The sequence below is a fragment of the Takifugu flavidus genome, chromosome 6, assembly GCF_003711565.1.
Source record: "Takifugu flavidus isolate HTHZ2018 chromosome 6, ASM371156v2, whole genome shotgun sequence".
NCBI lineage: Eukaryota > Metazoa > Chordata > Actinopteri > Tetraodontiformes > Tetraodontidae > Takifugu > Takifugu flavidus.
In genome coordinates this window covers 1,180,798-1,206,585 of record NC_079525.1, presented here as the reverse complement: position 1 = coordinate 1,206,585, position 25,788 = coordinate 1,180,798, and the positions used below count along the sequence as shown (strand labels likewise).

Sequence of the window (25,788 nt, the reverse complement as noted above, 5' to 3'; positions counted from 1 at the left end):
CTCCGCGGGAACGAGGCCAGAGGAAGTGTAGGTGACCTAGGCTGGTTAACCGCCGCTTCACCGCCGCTCGCTGGGCCACCGCCACCCACGCAACCACCCTCTGCGCCGACTCCTCGCCAGCTCCACGTTACTACTACACGCCATGACCACAAGTAGCCCCGCTCCAGCACATGCCTCCAATCGTGCCCCCCCCCACCCCCTCCTCCGTCGGTGTAAACAATCTTCTGTCTGACCATCGTCTGGCGTGGACCTCATTTTTCACAGTCCAGCTGTGTGTGTGTGTGTGTTTTTGTCTACGTGAAGCCAGCGCCCCCCCCCCGGGCAGAGCACTCGGCCTCGGCGTCGCACAGGCCCGATCCTGCACGTGCGTTTCTGTGCTACTTTTTTCTCAGTTGGATTGCAACACGGGTCTGGGACCGATCAGCTGAAACGTCTTGGCCTAGATACGCCAGCAGCGGGGGGGGGGGGGGGGGGCAGATATCAGCCCTCTCCCCGCGGGTCATGCAGTACGTTTGTATCCTTATTAACCACATTTATTGGGCGCACTTACAAACGGAAAACAACAATTACGAGAAAGCAGATGTCGGATTCTCCAGTAAGTCGTAGCGCTCCAAGCTCCCATCGAAGAATGTCCTCGGCCGGCCAAGGCTCCAGATGTTGGCACCTGTCCACCCCTAATCAGATAACAACAAACCATGAAGGCGAAGCAGGCCGGGAGGACGCACGTTGTCGGGTTCTGGGTGTGTTTGGGGGCCCCAGGTGAGCCCACACCTGCCCTGAGGCGTCTCGGACCGTTTCCCAGTGACAAACTTTGTGGTCCCCAACTCCAAACGGAGCCAAATCGATCTCGGTAATATTTTCTACTGCTTCACGTTTCCTTCCCTGACGCTCTGAATCGACGTTGCGTTCAAATGCTCTGCGTTTAAACGGCTCCTCCTGTTATATAATTCCCATTGTTTTGCATCAGGAGCTGCCATGTGGAATAGGAACACGCCGGCTGGTGGAGTCGAGCTGGGAAATATAAAGAGATGACGCATTTTGAGACAGAATAATAATCTCATATTTGCACATGGCCTGATGGTGGGCCGCCTCTCTGCCGAACTTTCCGTGTTTCTTTTCTGCGGTGACGATGACGGTCCTGGCGGTGTCCGTCCCAGCCGAGACGGTGTCATACTTTCCCCGCTGTGCAGCAGCTGCTGAAGTTTCCCCCCTCTGTGCTGACCGGTGACCGTCTTCCCACCGTTCCATGATGCTGCCAACAGACTACAGAGGAGCTTCAGGAGCTCCCCATCTTGTGCGTCTCTTTTATTATGGCTGACTTGACCTCACACACGTAAACAACACCGATAGCAGACGGCTGACGTCCCTGCACGCTGTGGCTGGCACAATATTCAAACCCATTTTTGGCTCTGCTTTCTGGATTTTGTCTTCTATACCCAACATGCCAGCGTGACAACGACATCGTTGTGTAACTCTCCCGTGGGCTTTTTTTCCAGCGACCACGCAGGTCTCAATAGGATGACACATTAACCAACGACTGCTATTTTCCACCATATCAGCACAGTTTCAGTACTCGGGAACACGCATATATGGAACTAATGTAATATGTACATCTTAAGGCTGGTTTTGGGAATCATCCAGGGCTTTTTGGTGGTTTTATTTAAATAAATGTGATCACTCATATAGCTTTGCACTTTATATGGTGCTGAATGTGGAGCTCTAACAGGGTTTGCTGGTATATTTGAGAATTTGAAAACCTCGGGGTTTATCTGCATTCTTGGCCTCAGTTTAAAAGGTACATCTGTGCACAAGCAGACACTGTGTGGTCAGACAGCCAGTGGTTTGGGATGTGGGGAAAGGAGGGGAGGGAAGGAGCAAGAAAGGAAGGTGAGGGTAGTGAAAGTGGGAGGAGTATGTTTGCCGGGGTGTGAGACTGTCATCCTGGTGAAGGGAGTAGCTGCGGTGTTTTGATTGAAATCCAGCAGATGTGGGGTGAGAGAGGGAGAAAGAGAGAGCGAGAGAGCGACATAAAAGAGGGAGAGAGAGAGACTTCCACACACCGAATAAGAAGAGCTTCATAAGCAACAGGCAGAGGGAGTGAGAAGCAGACAGGCAGGAGCTGAGGCCAGCAGCAGTTGAAAGCAAATAGGTAGACAACAACTTTGAGTGAGAGATTTGTTTTATTCATTTCACACAAAGTCAAACAAAAAAGCAGCTTTTAGTGTTGGCACTCGGGCAGTCAGGGACACTTTTCCTTTCTTTTTCTTTAACAAGCGTTAGCTTCAACAGAATAAGTCTCAAAAGGACATCAAAACTTTGTCCCCCCCCACCCCACCCCCGTTTCTCCCTAACACACACACTCTCTCAAACACACACACGTGCTGGCGCTGAGTGCGCCGCAGGACCGAGGCTGAACGAGCCCAACGACTGGAGGATCGGGAGGGAAAGAAGAGAGCGAGTGGATGGACGCCTTCTGCAAACTGAGCGGCCTGGACCCACTTTGGGTGAGTTTCCGATGTGTTCACTGACCCAGAGCTCCGGTTTAACATGCTCCAGTCTTACTGACCCACATCCAGGTCTATGTTTGTAAGGAATGTGGGGTGTGGGGGGGGTACCATAAAGTTTTATTTGTTGCTTTCAACTGCTAATTCCTCAGGTAGAAATAAATTTAATGGCCCGGTGGTGTCGTTACTGTCACGTCAGTGCCGTGTTTTTCCCGGTCCTTTACTCGGTTTCCAGGCAAAGCTGAAATGTTAGTCGCAGCAGGATTACCACACGCACGTGCGTGAGCCTGGACTTCAGAATTTCCCCCTGCTGCACGGCAGCGCCGAGTGTTTGCCATCACTCCGCTCTGCGAGGTACACTGAGGTCACGCTGTGTGAGCTGCTGTTGTTGGACGCGCTCACCAGTCTCATACATTAGCAAAGCTCCACGTCTGAAAGTATGGGATGGCCGCCGTCCAGCTGGAGCAGCAGAATCGGACTCTCTCCCAACTTTTCTCCCACTTTCTTGCTCTTGGGCTCAACTTCTGCTTTTGATTACCGACTCCGTTGCTCCAACAGCCGAAAACAATAACCGCCAACAACGATAAAGCGAAAGCGAAGTTGCAGATTTTGCAGGAACGAGGTGACACAGGATAGTTCCGCAACATTCCGCAGCCGCACCCGTGTCCATAGGTTGTTCGTTTTGATACTCACCCGTCCACATGCTCGCGCGGCGGCGTCACCGATTATTCTTTGGTCGTGGCCTCAGGGTGACATCTGGGGATTTATTTGGCTCTAATGCTGAACCGAACATGTGTGAGAAAGCCCAGCAGGTCTAATCCAGAAGTAAACAGGGTAGAATCTATAAAGGTTAGCGAATATAAAGGGGCAGAAAGAAGGAATTTGAAGTGTAATTGCTTAAACAGCTCTATCCTGTAGTTTGACTTGAAGTGTAGGTGAGACTCCCGCGGGATCCCGTGCCTTTAGTCTTTCGATGCCTTTATCATTTTATCAGAATTTATAGCTTTTTCTGTTTAGGGTTTTGGTGCAACCGAGGCGGAAACAGCCCAGGAGGGATTTCTTTCTTTACTTAAAGTGCTCGGTCCATTCATTTGCCACTGACCACAGAAGTCAGGAGAGTCTGTGAAAGTAGCCTCCCACTCAGAAGTGATTCATCACCTTCAAGGATTTCGATCGGTTTTCACAGAGACCCCTTAGTACGCAGCCTGTTTAAATGTGGTCGTTGCGTAACCCCGGCCCCCCGACACGCTATCTGGGGGGGAAAAAAAAGCTTTGCAACCCTGTGACAAATCGGGCAAAGGTGCAAAAATGTGCGGCGAGCGGGGTATCTACTAGACTAGCGGTCACGTCTCGCTCCGAGCAGCAGCGAACATCCCGCGGCCGTGCTCGGCTCACCTGCTTTGCTGCAGTAGCAGAGCTAAAACGGTCCCGTGTGGTCACCGACTGTGGCCTCGCTCTCTCTTAGCAGCAGTGCCAGACTGCTCTCCTTTAAAACCCAATTCCTGTGGCGAGTCTGCGGGGCCGCCTTGTTAGCACAACCAGGCTCCCTGCCCCTCATTAGGCCTTTCAGATGATAAACATCGGCATGGAGGCAACAAAAAAACCCACTCCTGCTTTTCTTCTTCCAGTTTCACCCTGAAAAATGACCTCTGACATCAGCTCAGACACCAGGCACATCAGCAGGATAAGAAAAATGAGCAACCTTTACTTGCCAACAGACCCTGGCTCTCATTTGTTCCAACTCCCTGATGGATATGTTCCCCAATAATCTCAGCCTTTAAATCCAAGTTGTTTTGATGTGAAATTATGTCTGTTTTTTTTTTTTTTGTACTTTGATTCAGGACTGGAACCGTACATGGTACACGGCCAACCCAGACCTTACCCAGTGTTTCCAGAACACGGTGCTGGTGTGGGTCCCTTGTATCTATCTGTGGTTGCTGGCTCCCTTCTACTGCCTTCATCTCTACTGCCATGACCGTGGACGCATTCAGATGTCTGGCCTCTGCGCTGCCAAAATGGTGAGACTTCACACAGAGACGCTGGCCAAGCTCCTGCTTCTCCTTCTCCCCCTTTTTTTTTTTTTTTGTAAATTCTTCACTGCATCTCCACCATCAGCTGAACTGAAACTGGGAAATGTGAGCGGAGATGCACACAGTGTTCCTGATCCGTCTCCTCTTGCTTTGCTGCTCAGGTGTTGGGCTTCCTGCTGGCCTCCTTCGGCTTCGTGGAGTTTTTCTATATTCTTCTGGAGAGAAGTCAGGAGATCCACCAGCACATGGTCTTCTTACTGAGCCCAATCATACGCAGCATGACTGTGGTAACTGTTGTTTTTTTTATTACATTCTGTCAGAATCACATCAAAGTATATTTGGCAAATATGTCACGCCCAGGAATTGGTTTTAGAGACTCCCACTGTACTCGTGTTTGCGTTCATGTATGGAAAACTACCAACAACACCCACATAAATTTTCATTGCTGGGTTAGAGAGGGGATTTTGGAAATATTTCATCCTGTGCTGCTGGCTCACACGTCTCCATGCAGCCCGATAAAAAGGCCTCGTCTCCCTATGGCGGACGGGCACAGAGGTGCAGCGATAAGCAACCAGGAATAGACCCATGATGTCGCAAGCAGTGCAAATATAACAGTCCCCTGAAAACACAGGCCTGAGCTTGACCATCGCTCACCAGGGAGACCAGCATATAGATGACATCATTTACTATTTGATCACGGAAAGTTCCAGCACAATGCAAACGCTGATGTGTGGGTGCTGTCAGACGGTGGGGCAGAGGTTCATTTTGGTGCCACATGGTGGGTTTTTCCCCCGACTCGCTGCTACGCGAAGCGGGTCCACCGACGCGTTATCAATCCGCATCGGGGGTCAAGCAAACGTGTTATTGACCTTGACTGATCGGCTGCTCTAAAACAGAGTCATTCTGTTCATCTTTCAAGAAGACAAACACCAAACCGCTGGATGTAAACATCATCACACACAATTGCAGCCTATGTTAGACGTAATTACACAGAAGGTTCAAGTCAAGGCCACAGGTGCAGAGTTTGCCTGGAAGATTTGACGCCAGTTTCTTTATTGAGCGCCGTTGTCCCGGCCAAATGTTTACTTAAGGTCCAAAGAGCTGCCATGCATCCACAGAAATGAAAGAAAATCTGCTGTAAAGAAAGCCACGGCTGACTCGAGCCTTCACAAATGTAGCCACGGCACTTTTCCTGCAGATATCAAACGTTCACGACAGGGTGGAACCCAGATCATAGTTTACAGACGATAGGGGCTGGCCTGCAATCAGAAATGTTTGCAGAGACTCGTGTTGACAGGAACAACTCTCAACGCTTCTCACTCCACTTATTTTCATCCAATTTGAAATGACACTTAATTGATGAGTAGGAGCAGACAGAGGAGAAGGTGTAGCACAGAACTTGGGTGGTAAGGCACGTCGGGAGGGTTGTTTATCCACCAGAGGAGCGATAGGAGAATCACAATGGAGTAGGAGCTTGCTGAATCCAGCAGGGAGGGTTACAGTAACCCAGTGAGCCCCCAACTTTATAAACCAGAGAGAGATATAAGTTTACTCACAAAGATTCCTCTCTCTGCACTCTACAGATCCTGTACAGTCTCACTGTATCCCGGCCAGACAGCCGTCCCCACCTGTGGTCTTTTCAGACTCTTGAGTAAATACAAGCACGTGTTTGACTAAAATCGCACTGAGACGCCTCTGATATTTAGTTATATAGCCCACAATTAGCAATTTGTTTTGAGAATACCGGGGAGAAGACACTATATCTGTGTTTAGGTGTCATTATCCTGGCCCGCCTTATAGATCATCACCATGAGACACTCGGGCCGGGAGCAGCGCGTTCTTGTTTTGCTCCACTTGTTTCGCCGACCCTCAAATGAATGTCTGAGTCAGTCAACCCACCGGCAAATCGTGGTTATTATTGATGAAAAGGACCATTGACCATAATCAGCAAGACTTAAAAATCCCGCCCCTCCGTCAGCGCTCCACGCTTCCCTTCTAATTATGAGTTAGCTAGCCTTTTATTTGGGGGTTCCTGATGGACGTAGTTCCACCCAGTGCTGGGTTCTAACAGATGGGCTTCACGGCAGTCGGGGCTGAGGGTTTGGAAGAGGAGGGGTTCATTTGAGGCTTATGGAGAGTTTAAACGAGTCAAAATGTACAGAAAGAACACAGAGTTCTTTCCACTCTGGGGTTGGCACTATTAATTGATATCGATGTTCTATGAGGTCATATTTTGGTATATATGCACTATCAAGAGCTAAGAGCTATCAATTCGTGTTACTCAGCTCATGAAAAATAGTTTCGCAACCGATATTTCAGGATCACTCACTACGGACAAGTCAGATGATGGCAAACACTACAGCGATAAGCAAGCGTAGCTCGTTTCATCACAGCGGCTGTTAGCTTTGCCCCTCGTGTTCCTACAGAGTTGGACCGAGTGGACCCTTCAGGCCACAGCGTCGGTATTAGCTCTGTTTACAGCATTTATTCAAGTCAATAAATTTACCAAAGCATTCCACGTTTAGAGGAACTTATCATACCGAGGAAGAAGGAAATAAGGTTCCTACAGTTCAGATAATGACGCTAAATGTTCCCGATATCCCTGTATTTACACCCACTCTGTATGTGATTCAACTTCTGAAGCACGTTGAATTCAGGTGGACGGAAGACTCTAAATTCCCCATAGGTACGACTGTTCTTTGCATGTTTAGGCTGGACAGATATGCCAATCATGCAGGGAACAGGAAGACGGTTGTTTATGTGTGTGATGGTGGTCCCCCAGGCCACCACAAAGTTTAAAAATTAAAAAAAGACACTTGCATAACAACCAGACTACTGTGGTTGATTATAGGGAAGTCGGCTCACGTCGAGGTAACCAGATTTTGAAAGCCGTGGACCTTTTTTTTATGTAGCTCTTTCTGTCTTTCTAGGTTTTGGCGCTCTGCATCATCGAGCTGGAGAGAGTGCGCGGCTGCCGTTCCTCTGTGTTCCTCTTCCTGTTCTGGGTAATGGCTGTGCTGTGTTCCCTCGTGCCTCTCAGAGCTAAGATCCAGCTGGCTATGGATGAGGTACGTTTAGCGAACTGATGAAGAGCGTCACCACATCGCCATATGTACGCATAATTCAACGTCCTGTTTTTGTGCTGCACGTGAGGGGTGGTGAGATACACGTATTTGAACCCAATAACCCCGGTTCACACTGTGTTATTGTACGTATATTTCACCAGATCTGATCCGATACTCATAGTCTAGACACAGGACTCAGCTTCAGATACCTGTATGTCAGCAAAGCATTCTATATTCATCCCTCAATGTCAACCAAACTGTCCCAAATTTAAAGCTGCCGTAGCCAAATCTGGTTGGAGATCATGTGTGTTTAAGCGTTCCTTTTCGTCCCGTCTCCCGTCGGACACTGCAATCATTGTTGCGCAGGGTAGGTTTCTATTTAAGCACGGGGCAGTCGCATTTGCATTCCTATAAAAACGCCTCAATGCACACATCCATATTTCTGTTTTATCGCCCTCTGTGTGACATTCCCACACAGCTCGGGGCAGAGTAATTGTGGCCCTGGGATAAATGCTGGTGAGACATGGCCGTCCAGGGTTAAACCAGAGGAAAGCCAGTGTTGTGTTTATGGGTTTATACTGCATTAAGCACAGCCAGATGGAACTCTATACATGCACACAAAATGCAAGGCCCTTTGGAATTCAGGCACAGATGTTTTCATTTCCTGCAACCACACTTTGGATGCACGTGTGACATGCTTTATGCAGTAAAGTTCTTCACCATATCATATGTTTGCCCATGGGGATTCAGGCACAACTGAACATTAGAGTCGTGCAGTCAAATACAGTTCAAGCATCAGGCCAGAAGGGTTGCAGGAGGCCTTTAAGGGGCTACAGGTATGCTAATTTACACCGTGGTTGGGGTTTTCTCCGTTAGCTTCACTAATAAGCTGCGTTTCTGTTATACAAGCGAGCGTCATTATTGGAACGGAAACAGTAAAGTTTTACTTAAAGGCTAAAGTCCTATAAATGAACACCTTGGATGCTTTTCATTGAAATGTTGGACGTTTAAATACCTCTTTTTATTCCCAAAATTAACTTAATACAACATGAGGCAACACGAAGAGAAGAAGAAAGTTCCCGTAATTTCAAATATGACAGGAGGTCAGAAGTGATGGGAAAAGCGTTGGCCTGTTCTCTCATTTTATAAATATTTACAAAGACGATGTTTAAATCAAATGCGGGTGTCAGTGGATCAAGTTGACAGAGTTCATGTTTGTGGACCATTGGCCATTCTGAGCTGTTGACCCACATTTTTACCGCCCACTTGTTGACTCTCCGGGCCATGTTTTTCACCAAGTGGCCTGATCCATTTGGCCCCCCGGTATCTCCTTTCTAGGCAAACCACCAATGGCACCACATTTCTGAGAGCAAGTCCTTCTATTGTTTGCAGTGGCTCTGACCTTGATGTATGTGCTGTATGTATGTGGTATATGGTGGGCACCCAGTAGTAAACAACAACTCTGCCAAAACCAGAAATCTTTAGAGTAAGGATGAAATTAGCTGCAAGGACACATTTTCTGGGGCAGCGTTTGAAAATAAGAAAATAATTCCACGATTTTCCTGTTCACAGATTTGTTGTTTTTTCGCGTGCCTTAGTGGTTTGGGGGTTTTCGCCCGAACGTTTAAAACGCATCTGCGATCCTTCCGTTAGCGAGTTCGTAACCTCAGCTATACATTATGTGGTAAAAAAACCCAGCACTGTTGTTTAACTATATGCCACACCACAAGCAAGATAAATGATATATGACAGGAAGTTATGTGAACTGTTAAGAGAGCTGATGATTTCCACAGTCTTCATTTGAGCTCACCGACACTCAGCCAGATTGTGTAACACACCTGGAAAGCAACCATTTTATCCTCAATATATTCAGGTTGTGATGCCTTCATGGTCTCCTTCATCTGCGTTTTTTTGCAGGGTTTCGCCTCAGATATCGTACGATACTTCGCCTTCTTTTCCTACTTCACCATCCAACTGGCTCAGCTCTTCCTGTGCTGCTTTGCAGACCAGCCTCCAGAGGGGAAAACCGTCTTGGAAAAGGTGGGCCCAGCAGAACGTATAGAAAATTCCCGCGCACCGATCTTGTGGTTTTTCGAAAGCTGTCGTCAAGACACTTTTCCCATTCGGAGAAAATATTATGAGTCACGTCGTTCCCTCCTCTCTCGCTGCCACAATCACTTCATTTTTGGCTTCCTGTGCAAGCAGGGCAAATATGTGTGTTCTCCTCTGTACCATCAACGTAACACTCAAACCTCAGACCGCCGGTGACGTCACGACACCGTGACCTCATACGAGCACGACTTTATTAAGATAACACAATGCAACAAGTTCATTGACGGCAGCTGACAGGAGAATGAGCATCAACAAAAACAGACGCGTGATGTAAAATTGCCCAGGGTGACAGAAGTTCAAAATAACTGGAAAAGTCCCGAACAAACTCGTGGTCGGTGGCGGGAGCGCTGAGGTTGCGAAAGCCGCAGTCTGGCTGCGCGGACACACCCATGGGTGGCTGTTCGATGTGTGCCGTCCTCCGCTTCCTCCACCGACTCCTTCCCTCCACTCTGGTCAGAGTTACTCACAGGAAGAGGGGATGTGAGGGGATGAAGACAGTTAATGAGCGAGGCAAACACGCTGCTGCGGGGGCGGCGGCGTGGAGAGCAGCCATGAACGATGTCTGAGAGGACAAACTTTCTCTGTCTGTGCGAATCCTCGCTGGACGCTCTGCCGTGACACATTTCCGCTCCGTCTCCTCTTGAGCCCATAAACGTCATTTTCACCATATGTTAACACTCAACTCTATTTATTCAGTCCCGTGGGAGTTCGCGACCTCGGGCCTCAACCACCTGACGCTCCAGTGCTGTACACACACACACACACACACACACACACACACACCTCCCCGTCTCAGAAATCCTCCTCACAAATGCATCAAATAAGGGACAGCTTCATTCACATGGTGCTAATTCCCGTCTCACGATCCTGAACACTACCCGTTCATCCCCCTGGACCCATAGCAGCAGAACATTGGTATGAGGCCGTCACCCATGCGGCATCTGTCTGGTCGGGATGAAACTCTCCTAACGGTCATCAGATCTAGACCGTGCTGTGGAAAACGTAGATTGGTGCGAGACGAGTTAGAGGAAAGTCGAATTGCGGAATTGAACGCAACAATTCAAAGATAATCCTGACATGCAGATGACCTGTGCAACTGTGACAGTTGGACTGTAATTAGTCAGATATTTACTCAGTATACAGCAGTGATTCTGTGGTTTGGCATGTTCCAGAACCCCTGTCCCGTCAAAGACGCCTCGTTCCTGTCAAAGATCCTCTTCTGGTGGTTCACTGGGTAAGCCGTTTCCTCACACGTCCATCTTCTGCAACCGGCCCACCACAAGAACATCGTGCACCTGTTTACAGTGAACTGTGTGTTTTGTGGTCACTTGTGTCTGTGAATCATCCCCCCCCCCCCTCCAATCCCTCTGCAGGCTTGTTGTGAAAGGATACCGCACCCCATTGGCAGCGGAGGACCTGTGGACCCTCAGGCAGGAAGACACATCAGGCAAGATCATCGCGGAGCTGCAGGAGGACTGGACGGCTGAATGTGCTAAAATCCAGAAGTGAGCAGCCCTGCACTAACTGAGGCCAGCATGTTTAATGTGGCTCGTCGTGCATTTCGTAGCGCGGTATCATTTTGATGTCACGGGCCTTTCTGAACGACCAACAGGTGCATTGTTTTAAGCCTCATGAATACCCCCACCCCTGTGCACAATCGGAGCACCTCTGTGTGGTTTTTCCATCGCAGCCGAGCTCTAACTTTCGCCTCAGCACGTGCAGTAATTTCATTATTGCGGTGTGGTCAAACATCAGCGAGCGGCTGGTGTTGGTGAACGACCCAAGCGAAGCATGGGCGAGCGTGTCTCATCAGCTGAATAGTGCTTGAATTGTAAATTCCAGCTCCAAACGTTCTCTTGAGGAGCAACAGAATCCGCATGCTCAGGATTTTACATACATACACACATATATACGTGCTTGTGTGGAAAGCTGTGTGCAACCCCATTAACACTACCTTTGATGTGTAGGCAATAAGTGTGTCAGGCAATTATTTTGTGCTGTTTCTGGCCAGCTGTTAAGTTTTAGAGTCTGTTTTAAATCAAAGACTGGAAACAGTTGAGGCGTCCGTGACACATCTGTGTTGTCTGTGGCAGGCAGCAGAAGGCCCTGGCATCAGGTGCAGCACTCGGAAGCCGACTGCCAGACCAGGCTCAGCTCCTGAGGAAGCTGCAGAAGGAGCAGAGCTCGGGTTTCTTCCTGCTCAGGACGCTGGCGCGGAAATTCGGCCCGTACTTTCTGACCGGGACCCTGTGCATCGTATTCCACGACGCCTTCATGTTTGCCATCCCTCAGGTGCTCAGGTGAGACTCTCCATTCGACTCAGCTGCATTTCAATCCACTTTGTGGATGCGTTCGTTTCGTGCAAAAAAGAAACAGTCGGTAATAAATCTGCTCAGAGGGTGGCAACTAGCATAAGAAACTGTGTCAGGATGTCTTGGAAAGAGACGTTGTTGTTGAGTTTTTCATTGCGCAGCTCCCCACAAACCCAGTTTCAACCTCTGAAACTGTCCAAACCTCAGCTTGAAATTACCTGGACGCGCTGCAGTCCAAGGCATAAAAATAGCCAAAAATAGTTGTTAGGGGCAACTGTCCAAGTCAATTCAGAGGTGGAAATAAAAGTTGAAGAGGTTGTGTTTTCTTGATGTAATTCAAGGAACTGCGGATGGTGGGAACGCAGAAATACTCTATGACCTACTCCTCTCCCGTATCCCAAGATATCGCCCTTATTGTCCGACTTTCAGTGATTTGTGACAGCGATAACCCAACAACAACAACAATAACATAAACTGACGGAGTGAAAATAGGTCATGGCTGACCTACCGCTATTCCACTCGCCAGACTGGAATGTTGTTGTCGATGCTCGGTGCGGAATCATTGGGAGTGTTAATTACGGTTAGAGTGTTGTGAACAAGAAAATCTGGCCAGACCGCAGTCCTTCAAGCTCCAGCGAGGAAGGAGAGGAGGCTCCAAATGGCACAAATGTTGTCAGGGGCACAATAGTGTGAGGGTAGTGCGGCCTCGGGCCAAGCGCTGCCGTACCGCCCCTGTCACCACAGCGGGGCTGGTTTGCTGCCCACAATGGCAAAATCAAATAATAGCAGATTACTGAAAAAACAATCATGCTGACAGGGTGAAACCGTGCTGACATCATGCTAACAAAACAAGCAACACCCAGATGTGGAGCCTCTGAGGACGACTCCAGGCTTGCAGACCAGCTAAAGGCTTACTCTTCTTTTCCAGCCTTCTTCTGGGGTTCATGAGGGATGAAGATGCCCCACTCTGGAAGGGCTACTTCTACGCCACGCTGATGTTCCTGCTCTCCTGTCTGCAGTCGCTCTTCAACCATCAGTACATGTACACTTGCTTCACCGTGGGAATGAGGGTGAAGACAGCTGTCATGGGCTTGGTTTACCGGAAGGTGGGTGAATCTGGGTGTCTGCTAACCTCCAGACATAACTTTGGCTAAAATACCAAAAAAGTCAAAAGTTCTCTACTCTGTCCACACAGGAAAACATCTCTGGCTTGAATAAATGATGCTGTGAATTTTATTTTTTTTTATGCAACGCTGCATGTTTACTGTATAATTACATTGAAGGTTTTTTTTTTTTTCGTTTTTTTTTTGGATACAGTCGTTGGTGATAAACAGCGCTGCGAGGAGGACTTGCACCGTGGGCGAGATCGTGAATCTGGTTTCTGCCGACACTCAGAAGCTCATGGATTTCGTGGTGTATTTCAATGCGGTCTGGCTGGCTCCCATTGAAATTGCTCTCTGTCTCTTCTTCCTCTGGCAGGTATGAGGTGCTTTTCTTCTTCTTCCCTGCCCGTTCATTCATTGCCTTCAAAGGCCTTGACGCCATTATCGTTCCTTTCATTCAGCAACTCGGGCCGTCGGCGCTGGCGGGGATCGCTACCGTCATTTTTATTTTTCCCCTCAATGGATTCATCGCCAAGAAAAGAAGCAAACTGCAGGTACAGAAACGTTCTTCTTGTTCCTCGTCCTGTCATCTGGCTCTTGGGGCAAAGATGCCACGGTTGGTTTAGACGGTGGTGGAAACTGCGTGGGTGTTTGGCCAGAATGGTCCGTTCCCTGCCGTCCCTTTGATGCCAGCACCATGCAACGCCTTTCAAAGACAATGAAAGGAAAGAGTGGGCAGCGGCAAAGGCAAATTTATTTCATTCATTTGGAAAAACAACAGACGCTTCTGAAAAGTCGGATGTGGTTTTAATCGAGCATAGTCTTGGGTGTACTTTCCACACCCCAGGCTCTTTGTTGTTTCCTTTTTACTGAAATGTGCCACCAGTAAAAGCTAACAAAAGTAAACATGCTCCGTACCGTACGGGGAAAGCGCTGTAGTTGTAAAGCCATGGTCGCAAATGGGCGGTCAACCTGAGACTTCCTTTATTCTGTGTCGGTGGACAGGAGACTCAAATGAAGTTCATGGACGGACGCATTAGGCTGATGAATGAAATCCTGAATGGAATCAAGATCCTGAAGTTTTACGCCTGGGAGAAGGCCTTCCTGGAGCAGGTTCTGGGACACAGAGAAAAGGAGCTCAGAGCCCTGAAGAAGTCCCAGATCCTTTATTCCATCTCCATCGCTTCCTTCAACTCCTCTTCTTTTCTGGTGAGACTTCTTCATTAGGCATGATGGGAAGGTGATGAGATAAAAATGCACGCGATGCAGGAAGGAAGGAAATCCAGGGAATAAAACAAATGACGTACGGTACTTAAACAATATCATGACCTGTCCTTTGAATAAAAGGACAGACCGGAAGTAAAAGAGAGCAACAGTTTGCTGTTACTTTTCATGGGACAGAATGTTAATTAGAAGTATTGAGGAGAACCCTGGAGTTTCATTTATGCCTCCACCAATCACTCAAGTCCCTGCCTGCCGAGTTAACGTTCACAATTTTCTTCTCCCTCTTGAAGATCGCCTTCGCTATGTTTGGTGTCTACGTGATGCTGGATAACAGGAACGTCCTGGATGCACAGAAGGTCTTCGTCTCCATGGCGCTGATCAACATCCTGAAAACATCACTGAGTCAGCTTCCTTTTGCCATAAACACCACTGTGCAGGTAGGTGGCGTTTTTAGAAACCGGCGACGGCTCTGCCATGCGTTCTTCGTTCTCATTTCACGGCCCTTTGTGATGCCTCTGTTTCAGGCTATGGTTTCACTGAGGCGCCTGGGAAAGTACCTGTGCTCAGAGGAACTGAAAGCGGACAACGTCTCAAAGGCTCCTCTTACGTCTGGTAACCGGATTTGCAAGTTTGTCTGAAAAATCAGGGCTGTCATAATAAATAGAGACAGCCCACAGACGCTGTTGTTTTTATTTGAGGGGACCGCAGCCTCGCAAGGATCGTGTGCGCCGTCACTTCCACGTGCTGACTCGTAGACGTGATGATTATAGGATCTCCCCATTTAGCGGTTTTAGCATAAATCGCAGCGTGATTTCAGACATATGATCACCAAGGAGCTTTTTTAATGGACTCCACTCCTCTCTCTGTAATCACTCAACAATTTCTAAGCAAGCTTGTCAAAAAAAAAAACAGAAAAACAACAGCACTGTAATTTGTTTGGTTCCGTTCGTCTGGGAAGAATGTGACCTGTCGTTGCAGTTTATTGGAAGAACTCGTGTCGTTTGCTGAGCCTCTTCCCTTCTGTTTAGATGGAGAAGACGTGGTGATAGAAAATGGCACTTTCAGCTGGTCCGCCGCGGGTCCGCCGTGTCTTAAAAGGTAGCTGGTCGGGATGCTGACAAAAACCTTTAAAGCCAAAATGAAGAATTAAAGAGCAGCGACTTGTTTTCACAGAATCAGTGTGCGCGTGCCACGAGGTTCCCTCGTTGCAGTGGTTGGACCTGTGGGCAGTGGAAAGTCCTCTTTGCTGTCAGCCATGCTTGGGGAAACTGAGAAGAGATGCGGCCACGTTACTGTAAAGGTATGGGATGTCTGCAGTTTTATACCGATAGTTGTGGACTTATAAATACTGATGCTGCGTCTAACATGTGTCCTCTCAGGGCTCTGTGGCATATGTACCCCAGCAGGCCTGGATCCAGAACGCAACTGTCCAGGACAACATCCTGTTTGGGCGCGAAAAACTGAAGACTTGGTACCAACGGGTGCTGGAGGCCTGCGCGCTCCTGCCCGACCTGGACATCCTACCTGCCGGAGATGCTACAGAAATTGGAGAGAAGGTAAAGAAAATCACAATTTGAAATCCTGGAGCACCCTTGTGGAGTTTAACCCAAAACTGGTCGATGCAGGGACTGAATCTCTCCGGTGGGCAGAAGCAGAGAGTGAGCCTGGCCAGGGCTGTCTACAGAAAGGCTGATGTTTACCTCCTGGACGACCCACTGTCCGCTGTTGATGCGCACGTGGGTCAGCACATCTTTGATAAAGTGATCGGCCCAAAAGGAGTCCTCAGAGACAAGGTAGCAAAACCTGCAATGTCCAAACTCGCCTTTTCAGGTGTACACACAGAGTCTAACAGCCTTTAAGCCGCCACATTTCTGATTCTCCAGTTTCTGTGTCTGTTTGCTTCACAGACGCGTATCCTGGTCACACACGGAATGAGCTTCCTGCCGCAGGCCGACCATATTCTTGTCCTGGTAGACGGAGAAATTACAGAGAGCGGCTCCTACCAAGAGCTCCTCAGCCGGCACGGCGCTTTTGCCGAATTCATCCACACTTTTGCCAGAACAGAAAGAAAAGAAAGTGCCATTCAGAGAGGTAAGGACCCGCCCGGTAACAGCAGCCGTGGCTAAATTCAGTTCATAAAGCATTGATGAAACACTTAAAGATGACATTCGCTTGGAATTAAAACCTGTGCCGGTTCCTGTAGCGGGGTCACGGAGGTCCAACGCTCGATTAAGCATGGTTGACTTCATGCCTTTCTCAAGAGACCTGTCCCAGGAGCAGCTCATCGGGTGGGTGGACCTCGGCAAAACTGTTGTCGAGAGCTTTGACGAGTCTCAGGCGCGTTTTTGCCTTTACCAGACTGACCTCTGGCCTTGGCTTTGTCTTCAGGGGTGACACCACCAATAGTAACCTCCAGAATATGGAGCCCATGCCTGAAACAGATGAAGAGCAAGTGCCAGAGGACTTGGGCAAACTCACGGTGGTTGATAAAGCTCGCACTGGGAGGGTAAGTGTGAAAGTAGATCTAAGCTAGCTTCCCTCTTTTCAGCGTTATTAAAAAGCTTTCTTGTTCTAATAATCCCAACAGGTGAGGCTGGAAATGTACAAGAAGTACTTCAACACCATTGGCTTGGCCATCATCATTCCCATCATCTTCCTGTACGCGTTTCAGCAGGGGGTCTCGTTGGCCTACAACTACTGGCTCAGGATGTGGGCTGACGACCCCATTGTCAACGGCACCCAGATTGACACGGATTTGAAGCTGACCGTATTCGGAGCGCTGGGCTTTGTACAAGGTCGGTTTAGCATTGAGAAAAGCAGTTCGGATGTTTGGAAGACCGGTTATATGGAAAAATAAATATATTTTGCTTCTATTCAGGAGTCAGCATCTTTGGAACCACCGTGGCCATCTCCGTCTGCGGCATCATCGCCTCTCGTCACCTGCACATGGATCTACTGATGAACGTGCTGCGCTCGCCCATGTCTTTCTTTGAGTGCACGCCCAGTGGCAACCTTCTCAACCGCTTCGCCAAAGAGATCGACGCCATCGACTGCATGGTCCCCGAAGGCCTGAAGATGATGCTGACCTACGCCTTTAAGCTCCTGGAGGTCTGCATCATTGTGCTGATGGCCACACCCTTCGCCGCAGTGATAATCCTGCCTCTCGCCTTCCTTTACGCTTGCGTTCAGGTATGTGTTCCACTTTTTCTTAAAAGGTTTGGGGCTCCAAACCCAATAGTGCTGATTTTGTCATTTGCAAACGACTCTATGAGTTATGGGGACGATCTCTGAAATCCATTTTCAGTCATTAAAACGGGTGCTTTGCTTTTCACAGAGCTTCTACGTGGCCACTTCCTGCCAGCTGCGGAGGCTCGAAGCCGTCAGCCGCTCGCCCATCTACACCCACTTCAACGAGACAGTTCAGGGCGTCAGTGTCATTCGGGCCTTCGGAGAGCAGCCCAGGTTCATCCTGCAAGCCAACAAAAGAGTCGACTTTAATCAGACCTCCTACTTCCCTCGATTTGTGGCCACCCGGTGAGATGATGAGTGATTGTGATTACGGTGGCTTTAATTGCAGCGTTTCATTTGCTTGCGGGTTTTGGTTCATGATGAATGCTGATGACTCAAAGTTACTCAAATTTGTCGTCTAGCTTTTGAAATGAGGTAATTTAGTCAGCTGAATGGTAGCTAAATCGCTGTGATATCCGCAGATGGCTGGCGGTCAATCTGGAGTTCATTGGGAATGGGGTGGTCTTGGCAGCAGCCATTCTCTCCGTGATGGGAAGAAACACTCTGAGCCCAGGCATTGTTGGTCTGGCCGTGTCACACTCCCTTCAGGTATGAAGCTAACTGACAGGGTTTATTTTAGATGCATATTGCGACTTCAGGACCTTCACTCCTTAAGGGGTGCTTAGCAACCAGATACATTTTTAGTGGACCAAAGAAAGTGAAAGTAAACTGCACACCGGGTGTTACAGGTGACGGCCATCCTGAGCTGGATCGTGAGATCCTGGACCGATGTGGAAAACAACATCGTCTCTGTGGAGAGGGTCAACGAGTACGCAGACACGACTAAAGAGGTCAGTCTTTCACATGGTATGGTATATATAGATCCTATATCAAATAATTTTTGAGTTATTTTGCTGACTGACAGACAAACGCCGGCTGTTACCTCCTCGGCGGAGAAAAATACGAAACAGCATTATTATTCATCATCAGTTATGGTCATTATCAGTTAGGGTCCTGTTAAGCAGTTCCTAGAACTAGTAGGGTTACAATGATCCTAAAGGTTTGTTGTGTCAATATTAAACCAGTGCTCAGGACATTAAACCCAGCACCAGAATAACTTTTTACGCTCTGATTTTGTCCTTTTAAGGCCAGTTGGACGATAGAAGGCAGCTCCCTACCTCTGGACTGGCCCCTGAAAGGCACTTTAGAGTTTCAGGAGTATGGGCTACAGTACCGTAAAGGACTGGAGTTGGCTCTGAAGGGCATTACACTGAATATTCATGAAAGAGAGAAGGTGAGTCATAACCCTTAATCATTCTGTCGAAAGAATGATGATTTTATACCTAAATTCAGATCCATGCATGAGCTGTTGCAAGCTTTTATCGGTGTATTCAAAGAAATAAGAAAACATAAACCTAAATAAACACTTTTTCAGGTTGGAATTGTGGGTAGGACTGGAGCAGGGAAGTCCTCACTTGCCCTGGGAATCTTCAGGATCTTAGAGGCAGCTAAAGGAAAGATCTTCATAGATGGAGTCAACATCGCAGACATCGGACTCCACGACCTCAGATCACGCATTTCTATCATTCCTCAGGTATAGCAGTTGTAATAACAAAAGCCAAGGCTTGGCATTCACCACATAAACACTGACATTAACTCTAATTTGTATCCAACATAAATCAGCTATTCACCTGTGTATTCCTGTGATGGACCTGGACACGCAGGAGTAAATGACAAGGTCTTTGTTTCTGCCATTTGCCAGGACCCTGTGCTCTTCTCTGGGTCTCTCCGGATGAACCTTGACCCCTTTGACACCTACACCGATGAGGACGTGTGGCGTTCACTGGAGCTCGCTCATCTCAAGACCTTTGTGGCCAAACTGCCGGACAAGCTCAACCACGAATGTTCGGAGGGAGGAGAAAACCTCAGGTACATCCTGGGATCCTGTCTGGGATGTTGTTTCTCCAAGGAGGCCTCAAATATTCTATTGACATCCTGACAAAGCTGCAGCACATGTGACGTTTGGGGTTTTTGGTCTCTGCAGTCTGGGTCAGCGCCAGCTGGTGTGCCTGGCCAGGGCCTTACTGAGAAAAACCAAAATCCTGGTTCTGGACGAGGCAACAGCTGCTGTCGACCTGGAGACAGACACACTCATCCAGTCAACAATCCGCACACAGTTTGAAGACTGCACTGTTCTGACCATCGCTCACCGCCTCAACACCATCATGGACTACACCAGGTATGTCGAAACAACATCCTTTCAGGAATTTCAATACATCCGTCGCCACTGGTCCACTGAACTGGATAACTTTGTTTTTCTGCCCCACCTCAATGACCTACAGTCTTACAGTCAAACTAAAGGTATCATTTCAGACTCCAAGAACCTGCAATAACCTTTTCTCACTGTTTGTGACATGTTGGAGACAAAACAGTTCTCCTCCCTTCCTAAGAAACAAATTCTTAATTTCAGCCGAGCGGTCCCCTAGCTAACGCGCTAACCCTCGCGGACGGGCCTCGGCGCCACAGAAGCCGCAGCTTTCCAACCTGTCGTACGTGTGATCCCAGGTGCTAAATGTGATGTCCTGCCTCTCGGTTGTTTCACAGGGTGATCGTCATGGACAAAGGCCACATCTCTGAGATGGACTCCCCAGGAAATCTCATTGCACACCGGGGACAGTTCTATGGAATGTGCCGAGAAGCTGGACTCGTGTAGCCCCTTTTTAGGCTACGTTACCATTAAGCTGGTGTCCAGGTATAAAGGTGTGGCACCTTAATTACGTGGCTCACCAACCCATGACAAATTGGGCCATTCCAAGCTTTGGGGCAGCTCAAACTGCTTCTCCTGATGTGGGCATCGTCGAGGGATCTCAAGAGTAGCTGCTCACGAGTTGGGTGTAAAGAGACATTGTCAGCTTTGCACTATGAACAATAAAGAAGCTACAGTGTCTTCAGGTTATAAATGTCGCATACATGTTTAGTGGCGGTGTTTTATTCCAACAGAGGATGATGCCAGGAGCTGGGATGAAGCAGTACTACAGTATAAATCTTGGGAGTTTTTATCTCTTTTTGAAAAGGGGATGTATTATTTTTGTATTTTTCTGGAGGTTGTCTCAGCCTTGAATATTTAAAGGATGCGTACTCACATCCTTTTAGTCTTGTATGTAGAAAAGAAGCTTGTAAATGGAAACTGTTGTTTTGTTTTCTTCCTTATTCCTGTCCCTAACACTGGGACAGGAAATACTCTGACACAGTAACCTTCAAAAGGTGCTTTTAAGTTAAACTTGAGGTTTTCACAAACATCGGAATCTGGGGTGGATGCAGCCAATTTGGATTTTTTGGTGTCTTACGGAAAAAGAGGAAAACAGTAAAGTGAGCCAAGACAACAACAAAGTCCAAATATGTTGTGGCTGCTGTTTATTTCGGTCAATGTAAACACATAAAAATAGCCAACAGCGTTTTTATTGGTCGGATTTGAACTTACGGCTGCAGTGAAAACCAACACGGACAGAGAGACACACATCAAAGCACTTGTGATGAATGTGTGTGTAGTCACAGTTCAGGCTGCATGTACACACTCATAGGTAGACTGGATAAAGAAATGAAAGGAAAAAACAATATTTCTCTTTCTGGTGCTGGTATGGAACTGTTACAGTCCCCTTTGACCTTTACGTTTCAAGAATCCGGTGAACTTTAAAAAGCGAAGAGATGTTTACTTGTTTGTCTTACTGGTTTAGACATATTAAAAAAAAGAACCCATTATAGTTTATTTATGTGACATGACAAAATGTATTAAATTTCCTTACAATTTTAAGGATTGTTTTGTATTTATACTTTTTATAATAAGCTTGGTCATTTGTCACTGAGCATTTATTGTTAATCTACTGTCTTGATCTTTGTATCATGCTGGATAATAAACTGTATTTGAATCTATGGTATGCTTGAAGTTGTTTGATGTGTAAAATAATAAGTAATAATTGTAAAATAAAACCAGAAAAGCACTCATAGCACACAGATCTCTATCAAACAGCTCATACCCCCAAAACTTGCACCTTACTCCTGTATCTGCTTTTTGTAGGCATAGTAATACAAGGTGACATAACAGAAGCTGGCTGGATGAACAAAGCCCCTGACTTTATTCTTGGCCTATATTCTTTGGAAGATCAAAGCCCAAAGTTGCTCCGGAATCCAGAACAACCAAAATGTAATATTTCTTGGAAATTTTCATTAAGAAATTGTTCAGAACTTGTCAAGTTATTTTGTTCAAATATGCTCCTCCTAAAATATTAACCTGTTACATAACATAACCTTTTTGGAACTAATGATAACGTTTTATTTAAATAGTATGGTAAGTGACGTCTCGTGTGGTGTGGGCGGGGCTAGGCATTTGAGCCCACCCATAACAGACGTCACGTGGGCGGAACTAGGTGTAGAAGCCCGCCCCTTTCGAAGGTTGCTGTGGCTGGAGGGAGTTTTGTTTATGCCTGTTGCAATGGCGACAATTAGTGAACTCAAATGTGGTAAGAAGTAACTTTTCAGTTTGTGATTTTTCGTCTCTCAATAGTTGCAACCATAAGTAATTTGAGCATCGTCGCACAAACGACGAATTAATGAAACAACGCTGGAGTCCAATCGTTTTCATAGCTAGCTAGTCGTTAGCGTCTTCATTCGAAACTTCGCTTTGAAAATGTTTTCACAAATAATTCGACCTTCTTGTCAAGAAATCTTTTTGGTTTCCAACCTGTGCGACATTAAAGGAATAATAGAGAGTCTGTATAACAACGTGTTTCCGTTTTAATCTGTCAGAGTTGAATTCAATTCAGTCCAACTTTATTTATATCGCGGCTGTTACAATGAACATTGTCTCACAGCCTGACCCCGAAACAAGCATCAGGCGTTGGAAGATGTATCTGTCCCTTACATTGAACCATTACATTCACAAGTTTTCAACCCGAGCTCTTTTTTTCTCCTGAAAACTATTTATTTCAGCAATAAAAGAGACGCTGGAGTCCCGTGGTGTGTGGGCTCAGTTGAAGGCTGGGATCAGGGCAGAGGTGTTCGGCGTCCTGGACAACACAGGTGAACCCCGGCCGCCACTGTCCCACGAAAACCTGCTCATCAATGAGCTGATCCGAGAGTACCTGGAGTTCAACAAGTACAGGTACACTGCGTCAGTGCTGACTGCAGGTGGGTGAAATATGGGATCCCAATGATCCTCTTCCAAATGTGAAAGAAAACATAAAGCCATTTAATTAGCATTTACAGCACCAGTACACATAGCATCCCACATGTAACCTGTTTTAATGTGACAGAATTCCAGCTCCTCCCGATGACTCGGGTGAAATGTACTAGTTTTGAATAAGTCATCTTTGTTTGTTTCCACAGAGTCAGGCCAACCTGATGTTCCACTGGACAGACAGTTCTTGGCAAATGAGCTCAAAGTCACAGAGAGTGCAAGTTCTAAGTCTGTGTAAGTACAGTTATCCTTCCCGCTGTTCGATATGTACCAAATAGGGTGAGACACCAGTGAATCATCACTGTTGGCATTAGTCATTCCAGGCTTTCTGCACTATTCATGACATTTATTTTGAACAAGACTGAACAGTTTTTGATCAGAAGTTGTGGTATTTTGCATTCTAGGCCGCTGCTGTATGGCCTGGTGTCATACTTTGTGAACAACACTGACAATCTGGGGAAGGTATTTCTGCGGGGGTCTTCTCTGCCTCCCACCACCAACAAAGCACCTAGATCAGATGTTAAAAAACTATAGCAGTCTAGTTGTTTCTCCTGAGAGGATTCCGAGTTTTCTGCAGTAGCTCTTGTCATTGTATTTAATTTCAGGTTTGTGCAAATCCGTTTTTGTTTTTTTAAATGTTAATAAATATATTTTTTATCTTAATCTGGAGCGTATGAATGAAAATGATGTGCAATTCCACCCGCCACCACATGGTGGCAGCATCGCCACAGATAAAGTAAAGACTGCAGCTTCCAGAAGAGAAAAGAACCTGTTCATGGATGTTGTCAATCAGTGAAGCTCCACCATGGTTTGATTACACAAACATACAAAGTTAAAAGTTAAAATGCCACATACTGTATCCCACTTTGTAACCTTTTGGTAAAAGACCTATGATGCAGAAGTTCAGAACATGCAGAACTATGCATTGTCATTGTCTATTTTGGGAATTTACATCATGGTGTTATTTAATATTCTTTTTTTTCCCCAAAGAACCTGAACTTCTGAATCTGTGATTGTTTTCATGTTCCAGTGGTCATTCAGTGGGACTTCTTACCCCCCATCCCCTCTTGTGCACGTTTGACCTGGTCTGAGGTGTTTTTATTAGTAATACCACATCATTATGGAGCTGTTTTAACCTGGGACCGCTTAGCCCATAATCCACAGGTTTATATAAAGCCAAATTGGAGATCTTCACATTTATTTAGGTAGCTCCTCCGGTGTTTGCTCTTCTTTTACATTGTTTTCTGTGCAGCTTTGGAAGCGCCACCTCGTGACCCCTGTGATAACTGAAATCAGAATGTTAAAATAACATTGTTGGATAACACGCTGGGCAGTTTCTCATCTCTGGAGCTGTATATTCCTACAATTTATTGTCTCCACTGGCCGTACGAGCACCTATACAGGTTTGAATAGATCAAGTCATAGCCCTTAAATTAGGCTTTCAGAAAAATGTCACCTTTTAGTCCAGTTACAAAGAATCTGATGTTCTGTTTACATGTGTTCTAAAACAGCCGAGCCCCCCCCCCGATCGCTGTAGTCCAGGCGCGCTCGGTTTATTAGCGTTCACTTTTAAATGACTATATAAGCAGAGGGAAAGCTCAATAGCGGCACATGATGACTGTATTGGCAGCTAGCTTGTAATAGGCAGTACTTTTTCTCAGTAAAAACGATTGTGTGGAAGAGACAGCTGAATAAATATTGAATCCAGCAGGTCTTTTAACAGCAGACCTCACTGACGGGTGCCCCCAGCTCAAATTAGAATGCAATTGCATTCCTGCTGGGTCAAGCATATCCATAAACATGTTTGCTCCTCAATGAACGGCCATCTAAGGACAAAGTGGTGAGGAAAAACAACAAACATTGTACGAGAGTCCTGTATTGTAGTTTATTTATTCTCTCCCAGACAAACGAGGAGGATGAAATTTTGGCCTCAAAGCTCCGCGTTTCCCTGCAGGTATGAGCACAACTTCCCATTAAATGACGCCTGAAATAATAAATATATTGTCTCTCACAGCGAGTGGATTGGTCCTGTAAAACCTGAGCTGGTGGAGGTGCAAGATGCAGTAACAGAAGGGCCCCCTGTTAGATGTAAGCCATTTATCTGCGTAGCTGCAGGTAAAGAAACAATCTTGTTTGTTTGAACGCTGGTGTTGGACCATATTTAGTCAGTGGGACTTGGGGACCTCTTTGAAAGTAGCGCAGAAAGCTGCTGAGATTCCATCCAGACGCCACTGTCCTTATATGGCACACGCTGAAAGCCCCCTGTTCAGTGTATCTGCTGCTCTGCCTCCTTCTGTCCTCTCGCTTGTCTCCCTCTCCACACGGCCCTCGCAGCCTCTCCTCCCTCAACCTCCGCCTCTCCCTCTTCACTGCGACCCTGCCCCGGTGATGTTCTCCAGAGGAAGCCCCGAGGTGCTCCGCGTTCGTCTTTGGACTGTCACACACACACACGCCAACGCAGAGAACACAGCAGAGCGTGGACATCAGCAGCCTGATTTATTGGGGAACATAGACTGGTGTCCTTATATAGGAAGTTTCATTGGGAAGAAGCTGGACACAGGACTGATGTAGCAGAAGAACAGGGGCCGGCTGTTTGTATTAGGGACCCACTACAACACACACATGCACGCATACAGAAGCAGTCTAATCATAAATTAGGAGTTATATCTCTCAGGGGGGGACTGTCATGGAGTGACGGGGGATTCCTGCACTGAGGACGGTTTACCTTATGAGGAAGGAGCAGGTTGCATAATTAAAAAAGAAAAGCGGTGTGTGACTGGAGCATTATACATACGTCTACGCAGCATATGATTAAACAGAGATACTCAGATGTACGGTGAAGCCTGCTGGCTAAGTTTAAACTGGTAACATACATGACTGGTTTTACACAGTCCTGCTGAGAAAAGTGCATCAAAAATAAAAAATCAAGTAAATTCCTTCATTGAACAGCTTTTTTTTGTCAACTCCTGATTAGTGA

The 25,788-nt window shown here is 47.1% G+C and overlaps 2 protein-coding genes across 2 annotated transcripts; both read left to right on the top strand.

The window, feature by feature from the left end:
- The first annotated feature begins 465 nt into the window (after positions 1 to 465).
- abcc6a (ATP-binding cassette, sub-family C (CFTR/MRP), member 6a) lies at positions 466 to 21,508 on the top strand. Its single transcript, XM_057036357.1, has 31 exons — positions 466 to 2,504; positions 4,346 to 4,522; positions 4,696 to 4,821; positions 7,465 to 7,602; positions 9,517 to 9,639; positions 10,884 to 10,945; positions 11,085 to 11,216; positions 11,805 to 12,011; positions 12,952 to 13,129; positions 13,341 to 13,502; positions 13,588 to 13,680; positions 14,132 to 14,335; positions 14,641 to 14,787; positions 14,875 to 14,962; positions 15,379 to 15,448; positions 15,524 to 15,650; positions 15,730 to 15,906; positions 15,976 to 16,143; positions 16,258 to 16,441; positions 16,554 to 16,638; positions 16,739 to 16,856; positions 16,938 to 17,145; positions 17,229 to 17,539; positions 17,685 to 17,884; positions 18,061 to 18,187; positions 18,328 to 18,429; positions 18,726 to 18,872; positions 19,014 to 19,172; positions 19,341 to 19,507; positions 19,623 to 19,817; positions 20,183 to 21,508. The coding sequence occupies exons 1-31, from the start codon at positions 2,463 to 2,465 to the stop codon at positions 20,289 to 20,291; spliced, it is 4,533 nt and encodes a 1,510-aa protein (XP_056892337.1). The 5' UTR covers positions 466 to 2,462; the 3' UTR covers positions 20,292 to 21,508.
- Positions 21,509 to 21,984: 476 nt separating this feature from the next.
- cep20 (centrosomal protein 20) lies at positions 21,985 to 23,559 on the top strand. The gene is made up of 4 exons (XM_057036816.1): positions 21,985 to 22,095; positions 22,565 to 22,762; positions 22,961 to 23,045; positions 23,216 to 23,559. The coding sequence occupies exons 1-4, from the start codon at positions 22,056 to 22,058 to the stop codon at positions 23,343 to 23,345; spliced, it is 453 nt and encodes a 150-aa protein (XP_056892796.1). The 5' UTR covers positions 21,985 to 22,055; the 3' UTR covers positions 23,346 to 23,559.
- The last annotated feature ends 2,229 nt before the right edge of the window (positions 23,560 to 25,788 follow it).

Excerpts from the sequence above, each read along its gene's own strand:
- cep20 (XM_057036816.1), top strand. The coding sequence starts at position 22,056 with ATGCCTGTTGCAATGGCGACAATTAGTGAACTCAAATGTG. Across the intron at positions 22,096-22,564 it reads AATTAGTGAACTCAAATGTG|CAATAAAAGAGACGCTGGAG; the intron begins GTAAGAAGTAAC and ends TATTTATTTCAG. Across the intron at positions 23,046-23,215 it reads AGTGCAAGTTCTAAGTCTGT|GCCGCTGCTGTATGGCCTGG; the intron begins GTAAGTACAGTT and ends TTTGCATTCTAG.
- abcc6a (XM_057036357.1), top strand. The coding sequence starts at position 2,463 with ATGGACGCCTTCTGCAAACTGAGCGGCCTGGACCCACTTTGG. Across the intron at positions 11,217-11,804 it reads GAATGTGCTAAAATCCAGAA|GCAGCAGAAGGCCCTGGCAT; the intron begins GTGAGCAGCCCT and ends TGTCTGTGGCAG. Across the intron at positions 18,873-19,013 it reads ATATTCATGAAAGAGAGAAG|GTTGGAATTGTGGGTAGGAC; the intron begins GTGAGTCATAAC and ends ACACTTTTTCAG.